Here is a 24,454-nt window from a genome sequence, read left to right as displayed (position 1 = left end):
CTCCCTCCGACGAAGCCCTATACTTTGCCTCTCTTTGTCGCAAACAATCCGGTTCTTAAACTAAATGTATTCAAAGCATCAGCAAGCGTAACAAATTTATTAACCACGTCATAAAACCAAATTAGCACCCAAAAACAGAATCGGCCAAGCTCTGGCCGCCGTCGCCTTTTCGACAAGAATCATAGAAGGAGAGAGAGAAAGAGCGACTCCGGAAAGTCGGGCAGTCTGACAATCAAAACTGAACCGCGCTGACGGGCCCGGCCTGGGGCGGGACCCGGCGCGAGGTCGCCGGCCGGGAGACGGCCTCTCCAGGGGCCCTGTGCAGCTGGCCGCGTCACCCGCCGCCCAGTGCTGTCCCGGCGGACCGCCGCCGCCCTCCGTCCCACCGACTGGCCGGCTGGGTGGGGTTCATCGGCCGGTCGGTGGCTGGTGGGACGGCTGTCTGTGGCTGGTGGGGCTCCGCTGGCGGCCGCTCGGTGGCCGGTTGTAGGCACAGCGGCGGTCGCGACTGCCCGGCGCGCCCCGCCGCGGCGGCTCGGCAGCGCTAGTTGTGTGGTGAGGGCCGCCCCTCCGCCTCTGGCTGGCTGACTGGCCGGATCACTGCGCCCGCTGGCTGGTGTGTGGGCTCCGTGTTATCCTGCCGCGACTGCTCCTCCTCCTGCTGCTCTTCCCTCCGCTCTGGCATACCTCTCTCCCTGCGGCTCCTCCGCTCTCCAAAGCTCGGCTGATGGCCGCTGAATGGCTCTCGCCTCTCCGCGTCGTCTCCTACGCGGGCGCCCTCCTCAGGAGTGGTGGCTCCTGCGCCTCCAGGGCTCCTGCGTCGTCTCCTGGTCTGTCTGCGAGTGTGAATGCGGGATTCCCGGGCCGCACCGTGGCTGACCACTTTGTCGCCGTTCTATCTCAGCAGGACCGGACATCGCTCAGTAGGGCTGAAACACGGCCACACAAACGACGGACGGGTCAGCAGCGAGCTGCAGTGAGCAGCAGCCTGTCACGAGATGGTCGTCAAAGCGTAGCTCATATGTAAACGAAAGCGCTGACATGCCGAACAACAAAAAATACATTTATAAAGCACCCTGGAAGGGATGATTTCATGTCTGTTCTGCCTGGCTGTTTGATCCGTATCAGTCAAACCTAAAATGACATTTTATCACGCTATCTTTCGGCACCCTCGTTGGCCGCGCGGGCGTCCTCACCTGGGAGAACTGGGCGCCCTGCGAGGCGCCCGGCAGGAAGGCGCTCCGGTCGCCCTGGTAGGTGGAGTCCTGCGAGAGCAGCCCGTCGGCCTGCGAGTGGAACTCGCCCATGGCGTACGGCTCCTGGGAGAGCTCCGGCTGCGACAGGCCCGGCTGCGACAGGCTGAACCCGCCGCCCGGCTGCGACATCGACTGCGACACAGCAGACCGGACCGATGGGTGAGCGGGGCGGACCGACGCGCGCGGGGTGAGCCGAGCGGTCAGCTCTAACTTACACTGCAATGTTGATATCGAGGATCCTATCCTATACATATTGACAACATAAGTGGAAACAGCTGTTTAGCCTAGATTGTCAGCAATTACGAAAACCACAAGATGCTTAGTGCTAACCCAGCTGCTGAACGACTATGGAAAAGACGACTTCAATTCGATCAACTCGACAATATTTCGATAATCGATAACAACTCGATGATGTTTCGATAATCCCAGAAAAGTGACCGATATTCATGCGATATTCTGTAGTGCGGTTAAATGATTACGTTACCAGCGTACACGACACAACTCGACACATCTTCGTTACGGCACTCTATCATCCCCTCGGCCCTAACACTAACCACAGGCACGCGGTGGCCGCTGGCCCCACACGCACCTGGGACATGTTCTGAGTGAGCTGGGCGCCGCCCTGTTGCTGGGTGTACTGCTGAGTGCCGTCCTGGCTGTAGCCCTGCTGGGACAGACCCTGCGAGCCCTGAGAGTTGACGCCGGCCGTGCTGGGCCGCCCGCCGCGGCCGCGCCGGCTGCCGCCCCGGCCGCGGCCCGAGTCGCGTCCTGTCGGCACAGAGCGGGGTGAGGAGGCGTCAGTACACGGCACCTGAAAGGAATGGGACGACAGGGGACGCGGGAGGGCTATCAATGCCAAAGTATATATATATTGTCAGCCTGCTGGTCCTGAGCTACTTACCACCGGACGTCAGTATAACGCTCAGTCACGGAAAAAGGCGCTGAGTAACGGACGTCTAGGAGCTACAAAATATGTACTTTGCCCCGAAAACGGCGATAGGTAGGGTATCAACACAAAATTGAAAACCGCATAGCTGACCTTTGCACCTAACAGACCCATACCCATCTAAGCTATCGCAGCATACCATACCAGAATATAAACGGTACGTCAATCACAGGTATTTACCACCGTCCCATCCATTCCCAAACATCCGAACATCCCCCCCCCACACACACACACAAAATAAAAAAAAAAACAGTGAGCAGCTCCTCTGACATCGTCCCGGCCCGCTGGTATCTCCGCCACACACACACACACACACAGCCCCCCCGAGGCCGCCGCGGCTCACCCTGCATGCCGGCCTGCTGGTGCTGGTTGAAGAAGCGCGGCGGGATGTGCGACATGTTCATGAACATGCTGACCGGCAGCGAAACGTTGAGCGCCGCCTGCGCGTGCTCGGGCGAGATGTAGCCCATCGGGTCGTGGGTGCGGGAAAAGTCCACCATGCCCATACCTGGCGGAGGGGAGCGCGCGGGGGGATACAGTCATGTCAGTGGGGAGTCATACGTCACTGGTAGAGCAGTGCAGAGCGAGGGGGATACAGGGTCAGCGGGGAGTCATACACTGGAAGAGTTTGTTTGTTTGTTGGGGGTTAGGGGCGCGTCGACTGCGAGGTCATTTTGCGCCCAACACACTGGAAGAGCAGGGGTGTCAAATTGTCAGCACAGTTGCCGATAACACAACAGTTACACCGCACATTGAGACAAATGGACACACTGTGACGTGGCGACAGTTATAGCCACAGGGAAACGCTGATGTCACCAATGACTCAGGATATCTGACACGAGGATTTCCAGTCAAGGCACTGAGCATAACAAGTAACATGGATGCACGTGACTGCAAGCCACGGACAACACATGCACAACCACAACCGATTCTGAAACTGGTGACTCATTTTTATAAGGAGACATTACGAGCTATCAAATGGCTTCCCTAACGCAGCCACCCTGCACCACAACCCCCACAAACTCTTGCCTTCCGTCCTCACATACCGTGTTACCCGTCCGCACGCCCTGTCTCACCGCGTCCCATGTAGGGGTTGGCCATGCCGGCCATCTGGCCGCTGCGGTCGTACATACTACCCGGCACCATAGCCTGGCGCGCGTCGTACGTGGTCGTCCTCATAAAGTGCTGGCCCGGGTTCAGGTTGTTCACCAGTGTCCGCGGCTTGGCGAACTGAAAACAGAACCGGAGGGGGAAAGGTCAGACAGTGTACTCTGCGGAACGCGAGTAAAACCGCAACAAAATACTCGCTACTTAAACACAGTGTTTTGTTATGAGGACATGTTTGAACAGGTGTTGGGGGAATGGGTTTTAGGACACCCTAACTAATAAGCCATCTGATATATTTATCGGTACAAGTGGTAAAAGCCAGCGTCGGAAAACCCCTCCACAAGCCCGAAACAGCTGCAACACAACTGTTCAGCGCCAAAATATGCGGAAATGTTTTATCAACACAGCTGCACGACCACACCACAGCCACGTCCGGCTCAAACATACTCAAAGCGGCTGCTCCACGACACACCCGGCTATGGTTCACCTGGATCATCGACTCCTTGAAGCTGTTGAGGGTGCCCTCGACTAGCACCTTCTGCTCCTTGTAGAAGGTCAACAGGTGGTTCCACAGCGGCTGCTTCGACAGCACCTTCGGGTTGCCGATGATGATGATACCGAACCTGTCACAAGACGTCGGGTCGGTGTGAGTGGATTAGGTGGAATGGCGTGCTAGCTTCAAAATCAGCTGCTTATGGGAGAGAGTGTCGCCCTTAACACAACACCGAGCTGAAAACATGCCAATAGTTCATCAATGAGAACCGCTAGGCTATAGCGAGCCGCCAATAACGATATCAGCTTATGTGAAACAAAATGACCATATGCGTAAAATCACAAGCATCTCAAACGTAAAATACCGAGCCTGCTGATTCCCCGGCGGCCACGGCCAGCGCCGCGGCGCGGTCCGTGAGTCTGACCTGGCTCGTGTGAGTGCCACGTTGAGTCGTCGCGGGTCGTTGAGGAAGCCGATGCCCTGGTGCTCGTTGGAGCGCACGCAGGACATGATGATGACGTCCTTCTCGCGGCCCTGGAAGGCGTCCACGCTGGCCACCTCCACCTCCTGGTAGAGCTTGGCGTGCAGCGATCCCTGGTACTGCATGGTGGTGACCAGGTAGCTGCGCTGGCCCTCGTACGGCGTGATGACGCCAATCTGCTCCGGCTTCAGGCCCGCCTTCAGGAAGCGGGTCACCACCTTCTCCACGTTGGCGGCCTCGGTGCGGTTCAGGTAGGAGGTGCCCGAGCCGGCGATCTCCTCCTGGCCGGAGGTGACAAAGAAGAACATGGGCGTCTCCTGCTGCGGCCACGGGAAGTCGACCGTCTTCAGCTTACGCTCGTCTGAAGATAAACGGGGGAAGGGGGGGGGGGGGCAGATAGTTAGAAGCAGTCACATTACATGGATGCGGTATTAGGTTCGTGCTATTTTTTTTTTTCTGGTGATTTTGTAGTAGAGCTCGTAATGCATAACATTTTCCTCGAATGAAAACAAAGTGCCAGGATAAGAACAACCATTATTTAAAATCACTAAATAGTTACGCAAAAAACTGTCAACTCATAATATCGAAAACCTTCCCGATAAAAATACGCCAGTTAGTAATGAAAACTACCAAATCTCTTGCGTATGCAAGTTATGCGAGCTCAGAGTGAGCAACCTGTGTCGCCTGTTCCATCACCGCCTGCCCAGTTTCACCCAGTCGTGCCCCACCCGCGGCCCGCCCGCAGTCGGTTCTCACCCGCCACGACGCCGTTCTGGAGGCTGCCCTCGTAGAAGAAGTCGGAGGGGAAGCGGCTGAGCGCTGGGTGCATGCGGTACTGCACCTCCAGCCGGAACGGCCGGATGCCGAGCACCACCAGCCGCTCGAACAGCGACTGCGAGAGTCCGGCGCGCGCCGCCCGCTTACACATCACCACCGGGCCCAGCTGGCAGTGGTCGCCCACCAGGATCAGCTGCTTGGCGCCCAGCACCACCGGCACCATGCACTCCGGCTCGGTGGCCTGCATGCTCTCGTCGATGAGGATCGACTGGAAGCGCAGCCGCGCCAGCCGCGGGTCCCCGGCGCCGACGCACGTGCAGCAGATGACGTCGGCGGCCTCCAGCAGCTCCTTCTCGGCCGTCTTCTTCAGGATGCGGTAGCGCTTCTCGTCGGCCGCGGAGAGCTCTCCGGCCTCGTCCATCAGCTGCTGGAGCTTCTGCAGCTCGCCAGAGCTGGGCAGGTTGCGCACCTGGTGGTGCAGCGCCAGGTACGACACCGGGCTGTCGATGGCCTCGCGCGACTTGGCGCACACGCGCACCACCTTGAGCCCCGTCTGGTGGATCTTCTCGGTCAGCTGGTCGACGGCGATGTTGGAGGGCGCGCAGACGAGCACGCTGCCGTGCGTCTGCTTCACCAGGTGGTAGACGATGGTGGCCGAGGTGACCGTCTTGCCGGTGCCGGGCGGGCCCTGGATCAGCGACAGCGGCCGCTGCAGCGCCGACTTGACGGCGAACACCTGGGAGCGGTTCAGCTCGGGCAGGTTCGGCGCCGAAAAGTGCTTGGGCAGGTGGCAGCGGAAGAGCACCTCGTCGATCTCGTGGCCGAGCAGCCGGTGGTAGATGTAGGACGACACCGACTGGTCGTCCACGGCAAACTTCTTCAGCGCCGCCTGCATCCGGTCGAACGACGTCGACTTCCACACAAAGTCCACCACGAAGTTGTGCGTGCACTCCAGCGGGATGCCCAAGTTGTTTTTGAGCTCGATGCCGACCTCGTCGCCGCGGTTGTCGGAGACTTTGATGACGTGGCCGACGCCCGACCAGGGCTTGTGCAGCTCGCCGAGATAGCGAATCCGCAGCTCGTCGCCGTGCATCAGGCGCATGTCGCCGTCCGTCTTGGCCATGCTGAAGTAGGCGATCGTCTTCTTGTTGAGGCCCTGGTCCCAGCGTACCTCGATGTTGTCCTGCGTCTGCGACTCCTTCAGCTTCTTGTCGTAGTCGGCCTCGAGTTTCACCAGCGGCCCGAAGATATTCTGGTACTGGTAACCGTCCTCGTACCTGAAACACGCACACGCGGCAGCCGCCGCCGACCGGTTAGTCGACTGGTAGCCGTCCTCGTACCTGAAACAAACACACACGGCAGCCGCCGCCGACCGGTTAGCCGACTGTTAGCCGTCCTCGTACCTGAAACACACACACACGGCAGCCGCCGCCGACCGGTTAGCCGACTGGTAGCCGTCCTCGTACCTGAAACACGCACACACGGCAGCCGCCGCCGACCGGTTAGCCGACTGGTAGCCGTCCTCGTACCTGAAACACACACACGGCAGCCGCCGCCGACCGGTTAGTCGACTGGTAGCCGTCCTCGTACCTGAAACACGCACACACGGCAGCCGCCGCCGACCGGTTAGTCGACTGGTAGCCGTCCTCGTACCTGAAACACACACACACGGCAGCCGCCGCCGACCGGTTAGCCAAACGGATGCGGCCGCAGCGGCACAACTGCGATACTATCGCCGGCTCTTGCAGACAATTACACCGCTCTCAAGCGGCTAACATCTGCTGTATCTGAATCACTTACACGATCTTCACAAGAACAAGCTTGTATAATACAACCTCTGGTTACTAAGTAAGCTGTCATCTTATGAGAAGGCATTGCAATTTGCAACATAACTGAGTGTGCTTAATTTGATCTTTGATTAATATATTGCAGCAGCGATCGATCAGCATCACTATCCGTACGGCGGTGCAGCATGAAAAAACTGTACCAACTACGACACAGCACTGGAGCCTGGGCAGCCCAGACAATCTCAGTTAGCGGCTCACCGGAGCAGGACCTGGTTGGGGTCCTCGTCCACTCCCGGCTTCTCCAGGTCCTGGAAGGTGGCGTCCACGTTATCCTTCCACAGCTCCTCCAGCTTGTTGATCTGCTGGGCGGAGATTTGGCGGGCGCGCAGCTGCTCCTGCTCCGAGGGCACCTTTACCAGCCAGGAGAGGAAGCTGCGGTCCAGGATCAGCGGCTTCCACTGCTCCGGGTCCCTGGGGGCGGACCGGGGCGGTCACTGACGCGCCGACAGGGCGCACCTACCGAAACTACGGACATACGATATATACTGCCTACATATCTTAGTGCCAAATTAAACAAAGGGCTGGTTCCTTTCGATAAAAAGTGTTTTACATAGTACAGCCATAAGGGGTGAAGTTTGTCGATGAAGACTGTCATTTGCCGTCCATACGGCTCAGCACCTCCAAACCGAGCAAATACGATAGAGGTCAATGACCAGCCAAGACGTTGCAAAGCGCAGCTCCTTTAAATCTCTTTAGGAAGTGAACAGGCAGGTTCGAAGCCATGTCATTGGTTTAGTTTCTGGAAGTCCGAAGGTGCAACTAGCCACTTTGCCCCGACCGGTTTGTCAATCACCCGCTTTGATCGCGATAACCGGAAGGCTTACTGCTACCCTTTTCAAAACGATTGACAATTACCCACTGACCATCGCCGCGCATCACTGAGTCAAACACATCATCACAACAGCTGAGATAATCCACCCGAATCCCGCGCACCGCGCCCATCTCCTCCGGTCCCGCCCCGGCCGGTACTGACCAGTTGACGTCTCGCAGGGCGGTCTGGGCGGCGCACGGCTGCCGGCAGAGCAGCACCACCACAGAGTTCGCCTTGGCCGGGATGAAGCCCATGACGAACACGTTGCGCACGCCGCACGAGTAGCACTCGAGCACAGTCTCTCCGAGCGGGCCGTCCCGGTGGAGGGTCACCTCCTGGGCGGCGAGCAGGGGCGCGGTTAGGGGGGGGGGCAGAGGCACGGTCAGGAGAGGGCAGCCGGGAGGTCCGCAGATCAGACCGTCAGTGCAGCATGTCAGTGAGACAAGCCATTTCCGTAGTCACTGCTGGAATACTTCACAATGCTTTGGTTGATAAGCGAGCAAACGGCTGAAAGTAAAGAGTGCTTTCATTTTTCAAAACAAGCCCCAGACCGGCCTATTCAAATAGCATCGTTTAAACTTGCATGTGTTCAGTCAACCTAACCTCCAATCAATCAATTTCATAGACAAGGAAATCATAACTGAATGCATAATATTACTAGAAATATCTCCATAGCACCACCCCAGCAGGACACCGCAGGCTATCCAGGCCGGCCGGGACAGCAGCAGGCGGTAGCGGTTGCCGGTCGAAGGCGCACCTTGTGTTTGGCCCGCACCAGGTGGTTGACGATGTGCGAGCCGGACGTGTTGCCGCGCCCGTTGCAGAACCAGCGCTTACAGATGTTGCACATGACCACGCAGCCGGGGTCGTGGATGCCGCAGTACTTGCAGGCGTGGGCGGGCAGCTCCTGCGCGGGGCACAGGGTGGAGGCCGGGTGGCTGAGTCAGTGCACAGGGTAGGTGAAGGCATTCAGCTATATCAGACAACAGTCGCCTCTATGGATGGCACAAGATATGCTGGTGGCACAAGCATACATCAGCTGTCTAGTAGTAGTGTTTGCATAATAGCCTTTGGATCTCACTGAAAACATTGGCAATAAACAAAAGCTTATTTTTCAAAAATGAAAGTAATGTGATTGCAATGTTTTTTATTTTTAGAAGCATTGATAATAAAGTGCCGGTAGGTGTAGCTTAGTCAGTAGAGCGTTTGGCTCCGCGTGGTAGGAGCACGCGTCCCGGATATAAAAGTCCTGGGTTCGAAGCGCGACGGTCGCTCAATGTTAACTAGAATCCTGACAGGTACGGTTGCGGTTGGTGGCAGGCCGGAGCCAGCCGAATTAGTGAGGGGACCGGACGTGCGCGGCTATGTGTGTAGGTTAAACTTCAGACTCTAAATTCTGTCATAGACAGGACTTGTGCGATTGGAGGGTAGAGGGCAGGCCAATACAGAAAAATCTAATTAACCCGCGCCCCGCTGGGGGTCCTGGATTTCCACGCCCTGCTGGGGGGGGAGTGTTTGAACACCCCTCCCCCTCTAACTCGGCTCCTGGGCCACGTAGTAATAAGCGGAAGGCGGCGTTCGAAAGAGCGCCAAAAAATAATGACGAAAACACTTTAGTCATTTTTCTTTTTTTGGTCAGCTCAAATGTCAGGTCACCAGAGGTCATTGAAGGCAAAAATTCGCCAATTTTCAGGTTGAATGTGGACAATTTCCAAGAAGCCAACGCATAACTCGGGAACGTATAGAGCTACAGCACGCGGAAAAGCGCATTCGGTAGCCCTATTAACACCCTTTCTGCGTGTCGTTTTTATATTTGACCTAGCGTCAGCGGTTTTGCCTGCAGGGGGCAAAAACTGCCAAAATAGCCGATTTTTTCAGGAACTGTTTTTTTGCAATCACTTTTGACTCAGGCCTTGCCGAGCATGCTATTAACGGCATCGTATTCCTCTCGTCAAGACGCATCGAAAAACTATAATTTGACCTTGAAAGGTCCACTTGAAAATTTGACCTCAGGTCAAGGTCATGAGTGACCCGACCCGAAAGGGTCATGTTGCATAGCAGTCGATCCGTATCGTCGAGCTGAACACAACCAAGTCGTTTTCATCGCTCTATCGTGCATCTATCAAAAGTTATTCGCGAAAAACTGTTAGATATCATTTGTGCCCTGAGATGACCTCAGGGGCATAAACAGGGGTCACAGGTACCATTTTCACGTCCAATGTGTCAAAGTTACTTGTATTTCACTGTTTGAGAGTGTTTATAACGGCTTTCGTCCAAAAGAGGCGCCTTTCAATTTTCTCCCATTGACTTATAATGGGGAGGTCGCAAAATTGACCTGACCTTAGGTCATCGATATCAAAATTCCGAGATACACATTTTGTACCCAATATTTCTCTTAACAATCGCTGAAAGTTTCAAAACAATCGCTCACTCGGTGTAGCTATAGCAGACGTTGAAATTTTTTTATGAGGTGAGGTCACTTGAAGTGACCTAGTGACCTGACCTTGAATGACCTTGGTTTGAAATTTTCACAACATGTGTAGAATTTATGTATGATAAGGTGTGTCAAAAAAAAAACGGTGGCGCGGAAACGAAAAACCACAGTGGGGTGTTCAACCCCCCCCCCTCCCCCCCCCTCCAGCAGGGCGAGGGTTAATGAGGACTCTGTCCTTATCAATCCTTCATCTCAAAAGATTCAGACAATTTATTGGAAAATGTGTAAAAGAGGATAATGTGTAGGATAATGCCATCTATAGATATCCTGTCTGCTTTCAATCAGTTGATGAAGCATATTGAGAAGGCTATCCACGTATTCCAATACTCTGAATAACCAAGTTGATACTTAATATTTCCTCGAACATAAAGGAACAGCAGATGAAGCTTTGCTGCCCCTCCTTTAATACCAGCACAGAAGCCAGTTTTACCAACCGAAAAATAGCCATCTGCCGGAATTTTTTGCCTAAAGACCGCTTCACATACGGAGGGTAAAGGCGATGGGCACGTAAGCGGATAGGGCTTTACTGTTTACGCTCCGTATGTAAAACGGTCTTTAGGCAAAAAATTCCGGCAGTTGGCTATTTTTCTGTTGGTGAGTTCTGTTATTGCAGTTGTGTTAGTAATATTGCAGTTCAGTTCTGTTATTGCACCCACCTTGTTGTAAAATCCATCTTCATCTTCCTCTTCGAACTGGAGCTCACCCAGCTGGGAGGCCACCTGGTTGATATCACCGTTCAGGGTTTGGCCATTCAGCTGTGAAAAATGACAATGAAATTATACACCATGAGATGACACTTTATGGATACAGTGTAACCAACCCATCAATAGGTACCTATACTTAATATGTGGCTACGCGCAATAGACCTATGAAGCTGTGGATAACTGAACACTGCTGACTACTGAGTACTGGCTGGTAAGTCCAACAACAATTTTAAAATCCACTGTGCCCATTAAAATGCACCTAAAATGCTCTAGATTCACTAGGTGAGTCTGCTGAACATGATTTGAACTGTGACTGCATAAAGCAAGTGTTTATCAAATTATCATAAGCATGAAAAATCAGGCTTGAAATAGAACATAATGCAACAAAACAACAAAGAAATAGCACATGTAAGTAAACATCAGATTTGAGTGTGTTACATCAAAATTCAATGCAAAAATGGCTTTATTTATGATTGGTAGGTAGGTATGTTATTAATTGAAATTTAACCTTCGCCCGGCGAGGGGGATCAATGCAATCCCCCCCCCCTAGGTTTTTCGGAAATAACCTAAAAACGGCGGTAGTGCCGCCAAATTTGGCATAGCTTCTGGGGCAACCTTTTCGCACCTATCCTAAAAATTTCAAGTCTTATAGTCTGTTCCATATCAAGCTTGCAGTTGGAGTTTCTTCGGCAGATCGCTCCTCCGCTCAAGAATTTGCGTCTTAAAATGTAAGAGCTGTATATACAGAAATCACGCACTGCTTTCAGCAGGGCACTTCGGCTGCAAACTTGAAACGGAACAGAGTATAGTCTTTTCAGGTCAGGTCACTAGGTCACAAAAACCAGGGGCCGTATTCACGTCGACTTCGCAAGCCGATTTTCTTTCGTAAGTATAATTTGGTATTCACGTCGACACTTCTTAAGTTTTTATCGACGGAGTTCACGTGATTAACCCGCGCCCGGCTGGGGGTCCTGGATTTCCACGCCCTGCTGGGGGGGGGGGGGGGGGGGTGGATACGCGGAAGGCGGCGTTCGAAAGAGCGCCAAAAAGAATGACGAAATCACTACGGTCACTTTTTTGGTCAGGTCAAAGGTCAGGTCACCAGAGGTCATTGAAGGCAAAATTTCGCCGATTTTCAGGTCGAATGTCGACAATTTCCAGGAAGCCAACGCATAACTCGGGAACCAATAGAGCTACAGCGCCGCGGAAAAGCGCTTTCGATAGCCCTATTAACGCCCTTTCTGAGCAATCCTCTCAGATTTGACCTAACGTCAACGGTTTTGCCTGCAGGGGGCAATAACTGCAAAATAGCCGATTTTTTTCGGAAACAGTTTTTCTGCAATAACTTTTGACCCAAGCCTTGTACGAGCTAACTTTTACCGGCATCGTATTCCTCTCGTCAAGACGCATCGAATGAACTATAACTTGACATTGAAAGGTCAACTTGAAAATATGACCTCAGGTCAAGGTCATGACCTGACCGGAAAAGGTCATGTTGCATAACTGTCGATCCATATCGTCGAGCTGAACACAGCTAAGGCGTTTTCACCGCTCTAGCATGCCTCTATCAAAAGTTATTTGCGAAAAACTGTTAGAGACCATTCGTGACCTGAGATGACCTCAGGGGCATAATTAGGGGTCACGGACACCATTTTCATGTTGAGTGTGTCTAAACCACTTGTAATTCAGTGTTAGTGTTATTCAGTGTTTATAATGTCTTTCGTCTAAAAGAGGCGCATTTCAATTTTCTCCCATTGACTTATAATGGGGTGGTCGCAAAATTGACCTGACCTTAGGTCACCGATATCGAAATTACGAGATAAACATTTTATAGATACTGTTCCCCTTGTCAATCGCTGAAAGTTTCAAAGCCATCGGTCACTCGGTGTAGCTATGGCAGACATTGAAACTTTTTATGAGGTGAGGTCACTTCAAGTGACCTGGTGACCTGACCTTGAATGACCTTGGTCTGAAATTTTCACAACATGTGTAGAATTGATGTATGATAAGGTGTACCAAAAACGGCGGCGTTTTGAGATATTCGCGAAAAACCACAAGGGGGGTGTTCAAACACCCCCCCCCCAGCAGGCGCGGGTTAAAAAAATTTGCTTGAGAAGTAGGTCATTCGCAAGGAAATTCTTGCGAATATAATCGGCTTGAATACGGCCCCAGTACAGGGTCAGTGGAAAATAGGACTAGTTTAGCGGCAACGGAATGCCCAGAGTTATTCGTTAATAGCGTGAGTGCAATGGAACGTAGTGCTACCGAATTTCAGACACCACTTGGGGCATCTCGGTATATGCCACTTGACCAGGGATTTTTAGGTTCCAGTGACCTGAGGTCAGGTCGCAAGGTCACAAAAACCGGTACATTGTCAAAATGGCACTGAAAATGCACTATTTTGTTCATGGATACTAGAGTTCTTCATCAATTTGCTTCAAACTTGCAAGATATGCTAAGGTCACCGAGTGCCATCATATGCATCCCATATTTTCAAATTCGGTTAACCTGAGGTCATCTAGAGGTCATGACAATTTTAAGGAAATTTGCCTGAATGCGTAAAGATGAGATTTGTGCTTTCTTTTAACGTTTTTGTGTTGTAATACCTTGATTTACATTTACTTGGTGTTTGCAAGCTACAAGAACGCTTGGGTCGGGTCAACTGAGGTCAACTAAGGTCAAACTACTTTTTTGCTTATAACTTGGCACACAATGAGGCTAAAGCTTCAAAAATGGTGTCATTGTGTTCCTTGTGATCAGGCAGTTCGAATGATATGCGACATGATGCATTTTGATTAAGTTAAACTTAATCAATTACTTTATATTTACTTAATTTTTAAGAAAAATCTAAGTTCAATTAAATTGGTAACAAAGTATATAATTCGATGTGCGCGGACATCCTCAATTCACTAGTGCTTTTATTTTTGCTCTATCTTTACCAGATAAAAAGTTATAGGTGAAAAACTTTTGACATGCCTTAGCAAAATTGTTGCACTTATACCACCCAAAACTTCCCTAATTTATTTATTTATTTATTTATTTATTTAGACATACAAGGACTCCACAAGTAGGTGCTGTGGCTATTCTGCCAAGGTGATTATGAATGATATGAGACAAATTACTATGGAATGTGACGGAAAGGATATGGGAAGTTGAGCAATTGTTAACAGGACTGTGAGTGCTGCTGCTGCCACAGGCGCTGCGCACATCAACAGCCTGTGCAAGGATACCGAAAAGGATATCACCAGGGCCCTAAAACAGAAAAAAGTAAAAACAAAAACGTGAGGCGTGAAGAGGTCGTGAAGTCGAGTCGAAGTCGCTGATTCCTTCGAAAACTAATAATCTTGAATGTTTCTGGCTGTGTTATTCTGGCAGGCTGAAATGAATTTCTCAACGGTATTTCTTGGCACCTTGAGTTGTAATGTAGGTTCAGGTTCATCTTCGATCTCAGTCTGCGGTTCTTTGGTGATTTTCTGAGTTTGTTTACAGTCCCTTGGGTGTTGGGTCCTTGTTGGTTTGGTGTTGGTTTGGTGTTGTCTAAATATTGACTTAGAGCCACCAAATTTTCACAGGGGCGAGATCTCCTATGGACCCACCTACTCTGTAAATTTGGCGTTTCTAAGTGCCATAGGAGCCAATCGCCAGGGGGGGGGGTCGTACCAACCCCCCTCGCTGTCCGTGTTATGGAAAAGGCCCTCGCCTGGCGAGGGTTAAGAATTAAGATACAAAATTATTGCTCCAAAATGACGTCAGTAGAACAGTGGAGGCCCCCAAAAATGAACAAAAATAAAAGTCAAATAGCTCAAAACCTAAGATTTAAGAATACACTACCAACATCACTTTTAAGCCAATTCATTAACTTTTTTTGAAAGTGGAAGGGTCCCTTTACGCTCAAGTTCAAGATAAGATTTAAGCACATACTGTTCAAAGGGATCAGAGGATTATGAGGTAGGTAGATACCTCATGATGGAAAATAGGTGCCTACCGTAAACCGGGGTGACTTTATATCACTTTTGACCATTATGGTACAATATCTTCTATATCAGTTGATATTTTACTCTGGAAATTGTTTCATCAAACCAATTGAACAAATTTCTATCTAACTGAGTACAGTAAATGTCTTGAGATTTTTCATTAATATTTTTTTTTTCTAACAAAAAAGTGAACATTCTCACCCAGAGGTCGGGGTAACTATGATCAATACAAAAAAATCACCTTACATGTGCCATAGGAGCTCTCAGAAGAGCCCACACATTTCACAACAAAACTATGAATCATTGAGGTATTAAAATAAAGATGCATGCTCCGGGTCTAAACTCGCATTACAGAGCTATAAGCAGCAAAATTAGCAACGCTAACCTCTGGCTTCAAGATTAAGTAACAGTCACAGATGTCCTAAGCCACAGGCTACCTGTCCTACATCACACTTTGTCTGCAGGTGGCTGTGGGACCACTTGCCAGACTGCTCATGCACCTCCCAATTGATCGTCTTTTTCACTTCCCTTTGATGCTCCAATTACCACAGATAAAGCAGCTCAATGCTCATCCTCCATCCTCAGTATCTAAGTCTTTGCTTTCTCTTTATTTATCTGGGTCTTTCTCATCTTTACCATTATTATTGCTGGAGATGCTAGCTAATTAATACTCCATGTCAAAGACAAAAATAAAACAATCTGTGACATGAACCAGAACATCACTCTTTTAAGTGGGACCAAAGTGTCTTCTATAATGCTTCATTGCTTTATATAACCATTGGCATAGAAAACAGTTCACAGCTGCAAAATGCTCATTTTTAGCCCCAAATTGGTCTATGATCATTGTCATCCCGGTTTACTGTAACTATCGTTTAACCTGTTCAGACTTGTGAAACCATCTGCAGATGGTAATTGGTATCTTGTTTTAATCAATGACTACATCTGTACCTGGGTGTGATACTTGTTGACGTTTAGATAAATACATTTGACGGCCAAGCGTTTTGTAAAAAAAGATACATCGCATCGAGGTGCCCGTGTTGTATTATCATGCGTTCTACTTTAGAATGATTCGAAAACTGGCGTGAAGTCTTTTGATGGCCATTGATGAATTTCGCTAAAAATAACAATGTAATGGTTTGGAACATTTACATTTTTAAGAATACTGTTGCTCATCATGCAAAAATGAAGACTGAACCTTGGACAGAATTGAATGCTCTTTCCAACGGTGCCATTATTAATTGCCAGAGATATCAGATCATGGAGCAAAACCATTTTGATTAACAAAGTGGCACAAAATTGACAAACACCATTTTCTTCCGTGATTTGTACCATCTTGATTTGGATCAATCAGCTTTCCACAATTTTTCCATGAGAGGGGTACATTTTTATTGCCAATAGGCGTTGTTTCAACTCGCTCCGTCTGACGGTCACCTGAAAATAATATAAATTCCAAAATCCGTCCAAAACGTCAATTTTCCACATAAAAGTGCCCTCCCCGGTGCACGTGGCGCGTGCCATTCCAAGCACCGCACACCATTCGATAGCTCGTTCAATTATCTACACGATGCTGATTTCCCCGTGCCGGTCGGACCCCTGGTCACCAAGATATGGCACCGGGAGCGGAACCGTGTCGGCCAAAATTTGCCGTTTTCGCCCGATTTCGCAAGCCGATTTATACATGTAAAGTCTATGACGCGAATTTGCACTTTTTGAGCACGCGCTACGCACTCACTATCGACCCGATCGAGCTCAGACCCTCAAAGGCACGTCGCGCATCCTTGATCTATAAGTTGTGCAAATTTCACCGGGTTAGGTGCAACGGTCTGGCCTGTAGTCCACGCAAAGCACCGCCAAGTCGGGACCTCGGTAACGGACAGACGCACCCCAGTCCCACGCACAAGGGGGAAAAGCTCAAAAAATTGAGCGCTCAAAAAATTGAGCGGGCCCCATTATGAAGGAATAGGCGAAACGATGGTATTTTACAATGCCTGTAGCGTCACACTACGGCAACTATCGTATCCAAATAAGGTATCAATGGCAAGAGGGAGCAACAAGGTTTCTTCTCGAACACTCGCCGTGATAATTTATATCGGTGTTTTTGGAAAGAAAATGCCCTAAAGACGCTCAACTTTTTGAGCGCCACTTGTCGTTCGGGACCGCGATACTCAATAAATTGAGCGCCACGACAGACGACAGTCAGCTGGCGCTCAAAAAATTGAGTGCCGGCCAGCATCTACACTCAATTTTTTGAGCGTTCTCCGTGACAGGTGAAGCCGGTACTGGCTGCCATTTTTGATGTTATGTTCGTTGAAATACGTTAAACTGAGTTGAAACAGAAATGCAGGAAGTTGAATGCTACGTGGTACCCAAACTTTTCACAAACCCATGGCATCATGTCACATTTTCCGCTAGTAGTTTTATCGGTCGCCTTTCGGATTCGGCACACCTCAAATAATTATACAGGGCTTGAATAATCCGTATGAATACTGTATTGATATTCTCTGACTGTACTGGGAGAAGGGAATACGTGAATACAGAAAGATATCCACCCACGCTTGAATATTGGAGAATTATAGCAGGAAAAACTGTATTGCCACGGTTACAACTTACAAGGCCATCGGCCGCAAACAAACAAAAATACTATACAATGTGGGTTAGATTCACAAACATCATCAAGTGTGGAACACAGAGACGAGCAAAACAACATCACATTATCGCATGCCACCCCAACCACATTGGAACCGGGTGACCTGCGACCGGAACCTGCGTCTTGCCAGCATACATCACAAAAGCAGGAGGCAGTGTCGTACTGCTTTGATCCAAAATATCCCATATAACAAATGATATAAACGACCTAAGCTCGGACTAAGCTAATCATTATCAAATCCTTAACATGTAAAGGACGAATGGAAACATCGAGTCTCAGACCAGCAGCAGCAACCATTACAGTAGCAACATCACAAAGAATATGCGGCATTATCAGACAGCCGTTTTGTTATCGGGCTACAGGCGGCGACGGCGTGGTTGCAGACCAGCTGCGAGGTAGCGGCGTGCGGGCAAAAGGCGCGGGCACACCTCCATGTGGCCGTGCAGACAGTGCGCGGTCGGCGTCGCATAGTGGGCGGCATCGGGCTGTCCCGGGGCCGTCGAAGCCGCACAGGTTGTCGGCGCATGTGGGCGCGCGCGGTCACCACGGCCAGCTGCTCACCGCCAGCAGACTGCGCAGCATCGCCACTCCGCCAGCCAGAACACGCAGACAACCCTTCTTGCAGTCGCACAACACGTTGCCAAACTCATTCACCTGCTCCACCATGTTGTTGATGTCACCGAGTCGTTCAAGTTGTGGCTCATGCCGTCGAGCATGACCTGCCCGATCGGACACGGGTCAGCAGCTTCTGCTCCAGCGAAGTCTTCATCTTGGTGACGTCTTGCTGATCTCCACAAAGGCTGAGCAGATGACCTTACCCACAGGGACGGCCGACGTCCCCGCCAGCGACCGCTTGGTTGTGCAGACCTGCCAGAAAAAGAAAAGCTGTTTGGTGATCTCAAACGATTTTTTTCTTTATGCAGTGGAACAAAATGGAAAATATGTCATACAACAGGAACTAAAAAAAGATGCAGCCTAGGTCGTCTAAGAAATGGGTGCAACATTGATAAAATTCTTCATTGAATGAATTCTGCAAATGCTTTTGATAAAATGTGTGGTGATTATAAGGAGACCACTTTACTATAAAATTGCTCAGGATTCCCTATCTGGACCTGTCAAAAAAATCCTGACTGCACACCAACAATGAGCATTAAATCCAAAACCTCTACCAGGTACCTAGGGATAATTAAATTCTGATTCAGGAAAATATTTCACATCATACAAATTAAAACCTTTACTATATTGAAACTGAAAATGTGATGCCGATTCAGTGACCTAAGGGTCTCAAAGTATAATGATGAATTAATCTATTATAAATTTGGTGGTGACTGCCGACTGGCGTCTGGCGGCCTAGACCTTGAGGCTTGAAAGTGGCCTTCCTTTTCCGTTGACTCCGATCCTCCAGTTGGAAATGATATAAAGGATCATTTTTATCTTATTTCATATGAGCCAGTCAGCAAAGTGGCTATCCTGTTTCAGCATTCACACACACAATGGTTGACTGTCAGTCTGTCATGCTGTCAGTGTTGTGAAGTAACGAAGGAGTTGAGTTTTGTTGATTATAAATTGTGATGTTATGTAAAGGACTGGAAAATGAATGTGAAAACTGTGGAAACATATTGGCAGAGTATTGTCACTTACTATCAGGACATATGGATAGAGAATACATTCAAATTAATAAGAAATGCCAAATATCAAGGTACTCAATCACTGATAGCAGTGGACTATCATATGTTTTAATGTCAATTATATGAAAGTTAAGACTGAAACTACCTTTTACCTCATCATACCTAATGAAAAATTGTGTGAAGAAAACATCCACAGCCTCTTTGAAGCACTTAGACCACTAAAAAACAAAAAATTCACGTAAATATGGTGTGTCTCCTTCCTTCAAAACATATCGGATGGCGCCACTTTCGTCGACAGTTACTTATCTGCACATAAATCGAGGAAAACATGAATTGATTGACGTTTACGTGTTTCCAAATTTAAAATCACAGCATATTCAAACTTTTCAAAGTACCTTTTAACATCTAAGTATAACTAAAACGATAAAAACTTACCTTCAACACAAGGACGACGACAACCACGCGACCGGAGACGTCGCGACGAAATAAACAAACGGCGCCGCCAAATGAAAAATATTCTCCGATATGGGTAATGTGAAATTGAGTCGCAATCATTTTGGGTAGTATGAAAAATGCTCTTTCCAACAGAACCCTAGTAAAAAACGTGAATGGACAAAAAATAACTTTAATTTCGAAATAAATATTGGCCTGTTTTTAAGTCATCCTGGTATGCCGTAAGATTTCGACCTATAAATTGGTGTTCCCCCAATCATTGAAGCTTGAGCAGTGAAAAATATGAAAGCCTAATCTGTTTTGCATCATTAGTGATTCTCCTAGGGTGTTGCCATTTCTCCCTAGGTGTTGCGAGTTGCTTTTGCAAAACGTGTTCCTGAAACGGCTCAATTTTTTGAGCCCTCAGCATTACGCCTATGGGAGTCTCTGACGTCACACGCTCAATATTTTGAGCGCTCAATTTTTTTAGCTTTTCCCCCTTGTGCGTGGGACTGACCCTCCTCAAATAGTAATATAGATTAGATAAATACATACATACATAATTGATCATAAACAACAGTAACACTGACAGACACACTTGCAGAAAAACAAAAAGAAAATCACTCACTTGAGATGCCAGGTCAATCTGTGATGGAAGTGTTTGACTTTGCGAAGGTACAGTAAAATCTGTGAAGTCAAACTCTGACCCCTGCGTATCAGCACCCAGCATATCATTTTCCTCTGGCTCAAGGAAACTGAGGGGCTGAGAGCTCCCATTAAAGGCGTCTTCGCTCATTATTGTTCTTGAAATAAGGTGACTTTCTGATTCAACTTCTTGTGGAAATTCAATTCTTATCAGTCTTCCTCCCGCAGCAAATCAAAGTTACAGTGATAGATGTTTATAACCACTTGACACAGCAGTACCATGCTGTACTCGCGGTAGGTGAGTCCAAGATGCGTATCTTGCGCCCCTAAATAACGCTGAAATCTGTTTGAATGGAAAATTTTGAGCCCAGGAATACCCAAACTGACCCAAACCACTGCAGGAACAAATTTTCAGGCGCCATGCGTTTTCACACGATCAGCTGCATGCATGCATGCGTAGTCGTGTAGCCGATTGTGGCGCATATACGTCAACATTTGCCGTGCTCCATTTTATTTCGTATAAAACTGCTTATCAGTAAGCTGCATTTTTTTAATTTTCGCAAAAAAATGAAATCAAAGGACTATGCAATCTTGAAAAAGAGAAAATGTTTTGTTTATTATCGACAGTCGATAATAAGCAAAATATTTTCTTCTCTTTTCTCTATGGATGCCATATGAAGTTTTTTTTCGCTGCATACGAAATCCTCGAGATCTTTACATGGCGATCCCAAACTGGGTCTATTTCAGGGCCTCCTCTAACATGTTAACTGGGGGGGGGGGGCGTGGCCCCCCCAGTGATGCCGCTGCCCCCCCCCCAGTGGAGCTGAAATCGCGTCACTGGGGGGCCACACCGTTAAACCAAATAATGTAGAAAAATGAGGAAATTTCACTAAAAGCGTACCACACAAACAATGCAGACCGATCCAGACTATCTCCACGATCACTACGTTACTAATTTTAGTTTTCTTATATCGTTGTTTTTATCTACAAAGAACATTTCACATCCGCCTGTTGCCTAAGATGAGCCGCGGAATGAAGCCAGACATTGCAGTTTTTATAATCGAACACCGACTGAAGCCCGAACGGGGCATGGCCATTGATGAATTCCTTTGAGAAAGAAGCGTCTCGGCGGGTCGCCCTCTCAATCAGTCAAATGCTCACGCTTCAACACGGAGGGACTATTTTATTCGAGAAACGGGTTCATTCTTGAAGAGGAAATCTTGCTACGGTCAAATGAGAACGCGGCGGAGCTTTATAGCACAGGAAAAGTTTTTATTCCCCAGTGTTTGGCACTGGAAGCGACAAGCCCTCACACTTATTGAGGGGTTAGCCGTTAGGTAGACCCTCCCCTAAGGTTTTCGTAAATAGCTCACGTAAAAAGTGGCCCAGCGTGGCAAAACTTTTAGTATTCTTGTGACTGTCAATTGGCTGCACATTTCCTGAAAATTTCATGACCCTGGTCCCTAGCCTTCATTACTATTGACCTGTGGCCTGTTTCTTAAGTCATTTTCAGGCCGGTAGCTTTTAAGGATGGTGAGCTGGTTTCAGGCAAGTAGGTAGCTGTTAGTTAATGGATTCCAGTGTCAGTGGGAATTGGGAAAGATTAACCCTCACACTTTCTGGGGTCGGTTAGATTCCTGATGCACTGCGTGCCGTTTAATACAATTTCTTTCTTTTAATATAGGCATTTTGTTTTATTCTTGAAAGTCGAAAAGCCAGAAATTTTCGTCCATTTCGGACGCTGCCGGACTAGTTAGGTACCTAAAATGTGACCCTGCCGCCTGGATCCACCAGTAGGGTGGCGTGGCCTACCATTTCTTGAATATTTTTCCCAAATAAAAAAATAAAAATCATGGCATCAGGGCTGTGACGAAAAATAAGTGGCCTAAATCCGATGAGAAACCTGGATTTGGGGGTACCCTAGGTTTGACTTCTGAGCCTCTGGCCCCCCAGTGAAAGTTCCTTAGAGGAGGCCCTGGTCTATTTTAACGTGTTAACTGGGGGGGGGGGGCAAATGCCCCCGCACTCAGCAGAATTGCCCCCTCCTCCAGCTGTTGAGATTTTCCCACTATAAAAATGGCCAATGGGCATCAAGGAACAGGGTGACAAACATACTACTGTCAACTGTGACTAGTTTTGCAATGGATGTCAAATTGGTCAGTCTGCAAGTTATAATGACCAGTGGTGGATCCAAGGGTGATATAGCCATATGAGTCATGAGTCCATGACCCCCGCCCCCTTGGGGCCCGGGGACACCACAGGCCTGCCAGGGGCACCACAGGCCTGTTGGGAGCACCACCGACCTTAGACCTAGCAAGAGCACCATAGGTCTGCCAGGGGCCCCACCGACCTCGCAGGGGCACCTGGGGCCTAACAGGGGCACCACGGACCTGTCGGGGGCACCACAAGTTTGTCAGGGACACCACAGGCCTGTCAGGAGCATTTCATTTCATTTCATGAGCCAGCACCATCGGCCTAGCAGGAGCACCATACTCCATAGGTCTGCCAGGGGCACCACAGACCTGCCAGGGGCCCCACCGGCCTCGCAGGGGCACCACCTTGGGCCTGCCAGGGGTACCACCACAGGCCCGCCAGGAGCACTACAGGCCTGCCAGAGGCGCAACAGGCCTAGCAAGGACACCACGGACCTGTCAGCGACACCACGGACCTGTCGGGGGCACCTCAGGCTTGTCAGGGCCAAAGGACACTGCAGTCCTTTCAGGGGCACCACAGGCCTGTCAGGGGCACCAGAGGCCTAGCAGGGACACCACATGCCTGGCAGGGGCACCACCGGCCTCGCAGGGACGCATTGGGCCTGTTAGTGGCACCACGTACCTGTCGGAGACTCTCCAGACTTGTTAGGAGCATCACAGTCCTGTCAGGGCCCAGGGGCACCAGCAGCCTAGCAGAGGCACCACCGGCCTAGCCGGGACACCACCAGCCTCGCAAGGGCATCATGGGCCTGTCAGGGGCACCACGGGCCTGTCGTTGGAACTTCAGGCTTGTCAGGGGCACCACAGTTCTTTCAGATGCACCGGCGGCCAAGCACCATGGCACCATGTTTGGCCAGGATCGCGATTCGGCGTATGTCGCCTCGCATTAGTCGCGCGTTTGCAGTCTTTTCGTGGTTTCAAACGTTCAAACATGGGATATGATGTTGCTCCCATTCATTAGGGTGGGTGTCAAGGTCACCGGAAGGTCAGGTCAGGTCATTTATCTTTGATGGCCTCGGTTCACATTTTCGAGTTTTATATGTTTCTAGGCTAGTTTTTGGATCTGAATTCGAATTTAGCAACCATTTGAACGTTTACGAAGTAGTTTTGGTGCCTTCGTAACATGCTACGAAACTGTCAGAGGCGGTTGCCACCTACTACGAATACGGTCGGCAAAACCCTTACTGGTTGACCTGAGCTGACCTGACCCGACCTGGCCTAAATGCATGAAGACATCATCTATGATCATAACTAACATGATATTCGTGATCAGCACCCCGGAAAAACCATAGCAGCCACCCTTTACGACGCTCTAACAGGTCCCATTTTTCCCGACTTTTGGGTCATTGACCTGATCTGGAAGATCAACCAATGACCTAGGACCTTAAAATTGGGTATCATCGGCTTACTTTCATCACGGGCAACACGGTCGTTTTTTTCCCGCAAAGCTCTAGCTAGATCAGGGGCGAAACGGCAAGGGGGAGGGTCCAACGGACCCCCACCCCCATATAGGGGAGAGTGGTGCAGGAGGCCCCCCCTTAAGCTCAGTTGCTATTTTTAGACAACTGATAATATTTAAGAGCTAACGTGTGCATGCGCTGTGAGCATGCATCATTTTCCCATACATATTTGCATTCCAAATGAATCTAGGGGGTACACAAACCGTAAACTTTAACATTTTTTGCAAAAGGGCCTCTTACACTATGGGTATGATAAGACGCCCCCCCCCCTCGGGCGTTTAACAAGGCAAGTCGACTTGTAAAAGACGTTTTGCGAACACAGCTGCAAGGCCTTTTATTTCGAAAAGCTAAGCAAATACGGTGTTATCGAAACCAATAACACTTCCAAAGCGCTCGAACAATGCGAAAACTAGCACAACCAAACGCTGATGACCAACGAAAATTGTACCTATTACCTCTAGAAAAAGAAACAGAAAAAAAAGAAACAAAAACAAACTCCTTGAAAAAAGAATGCCACGCCTGCCGCAGGTGCAGGCGTT

General features: G+C 49.4%; 1 protein-coding gene across 1 annotated transcript; it reads right to left on the bottom strand.

Annotated features, from left to right (window-relative positions):
- Positions 1 to 52: 52 nt before the first annotated feature.
- On the bottom strand, positions 53 to 20,698 carry LOC122365610 (regulator of nonsense transcripts 1-like). Its single transcript, XM_043336972.1, has 13 exons — positions 20,226 to 20,698; positions 10,869 to 10,967; positions 8,476 to 8,625; positions 7,881 to 8,053; positions 7,106 to 7,318; positions 5,040 to 6,337; positions 4,227 to 4,644; positions 3,797 to 3,932; positions 3,279 to 3,432; positions 2,546 to 2,710; positions 1,846 to 2,024; positions 1,197 to 1,388; positions 53 to 929 (listed from the first exon to the last, which is right to left on the bottom strand). Exons 1-13 carry the CDS (start codon positions 20,391 to 20,393, stop codon positions 921 to 923), a joined length of 3,354 nt encoding a protein of 1,117 aa, XP_043192907.1. The 5' UTR covers positions 20,394 to 20,698; the 3' UTR covers positions 53 to 920.
- Between the last annotated feature and the right edge of the window lie 3,756 nt (positions 20,699 to 24,454).

Source organism: Amphibalanus amphitrite, unplaced genomic scaffold, assembly GCF_019059575.1.
Source record: "Amphibalanus amphitrite isolate SeventyFive unplaced genomic scaffold, NRLGWU_Aamphi_draft 000751F_arrow, whole genome shotgun sequence".
Lineage (NCBI taxonomy): Eukaryota > Metazoa > Arthropoda > Thecostraca > Balanomorpha > Balanidae > Amphibalanus > Amphibalanus amphitrite.
Note: the sequence above shows the minus strand (reverse complement) of the source record. Positions and strands in the feature narration are given on the sequence as shown.

Bases quoted from the DNA above. Each gene is read 5' to 3' on its own strand.
- LOC122365610 (XM_043336972.1), bottom strand. From the start codon at position 20,393: ATGAGCGAAGACGCCTTTAATGGGAGCTCTCAGCCCCTCAGTTTCCTT. The intron at 7,319-7,880 runs GTCAGTACCGGC...GTCCGCCCCCAG, and splicing joins GCCCTGCGAGACGTCAACTG to GGACCCGGAGCAGTGGAAGC. The intron at 3,933-4,226 runs GTCAGACTCACG...GTCTTGTGACAG, and splicing joins GTGGCACTCACACGAGCCAG to GTTCGGTATCATCATCATCG.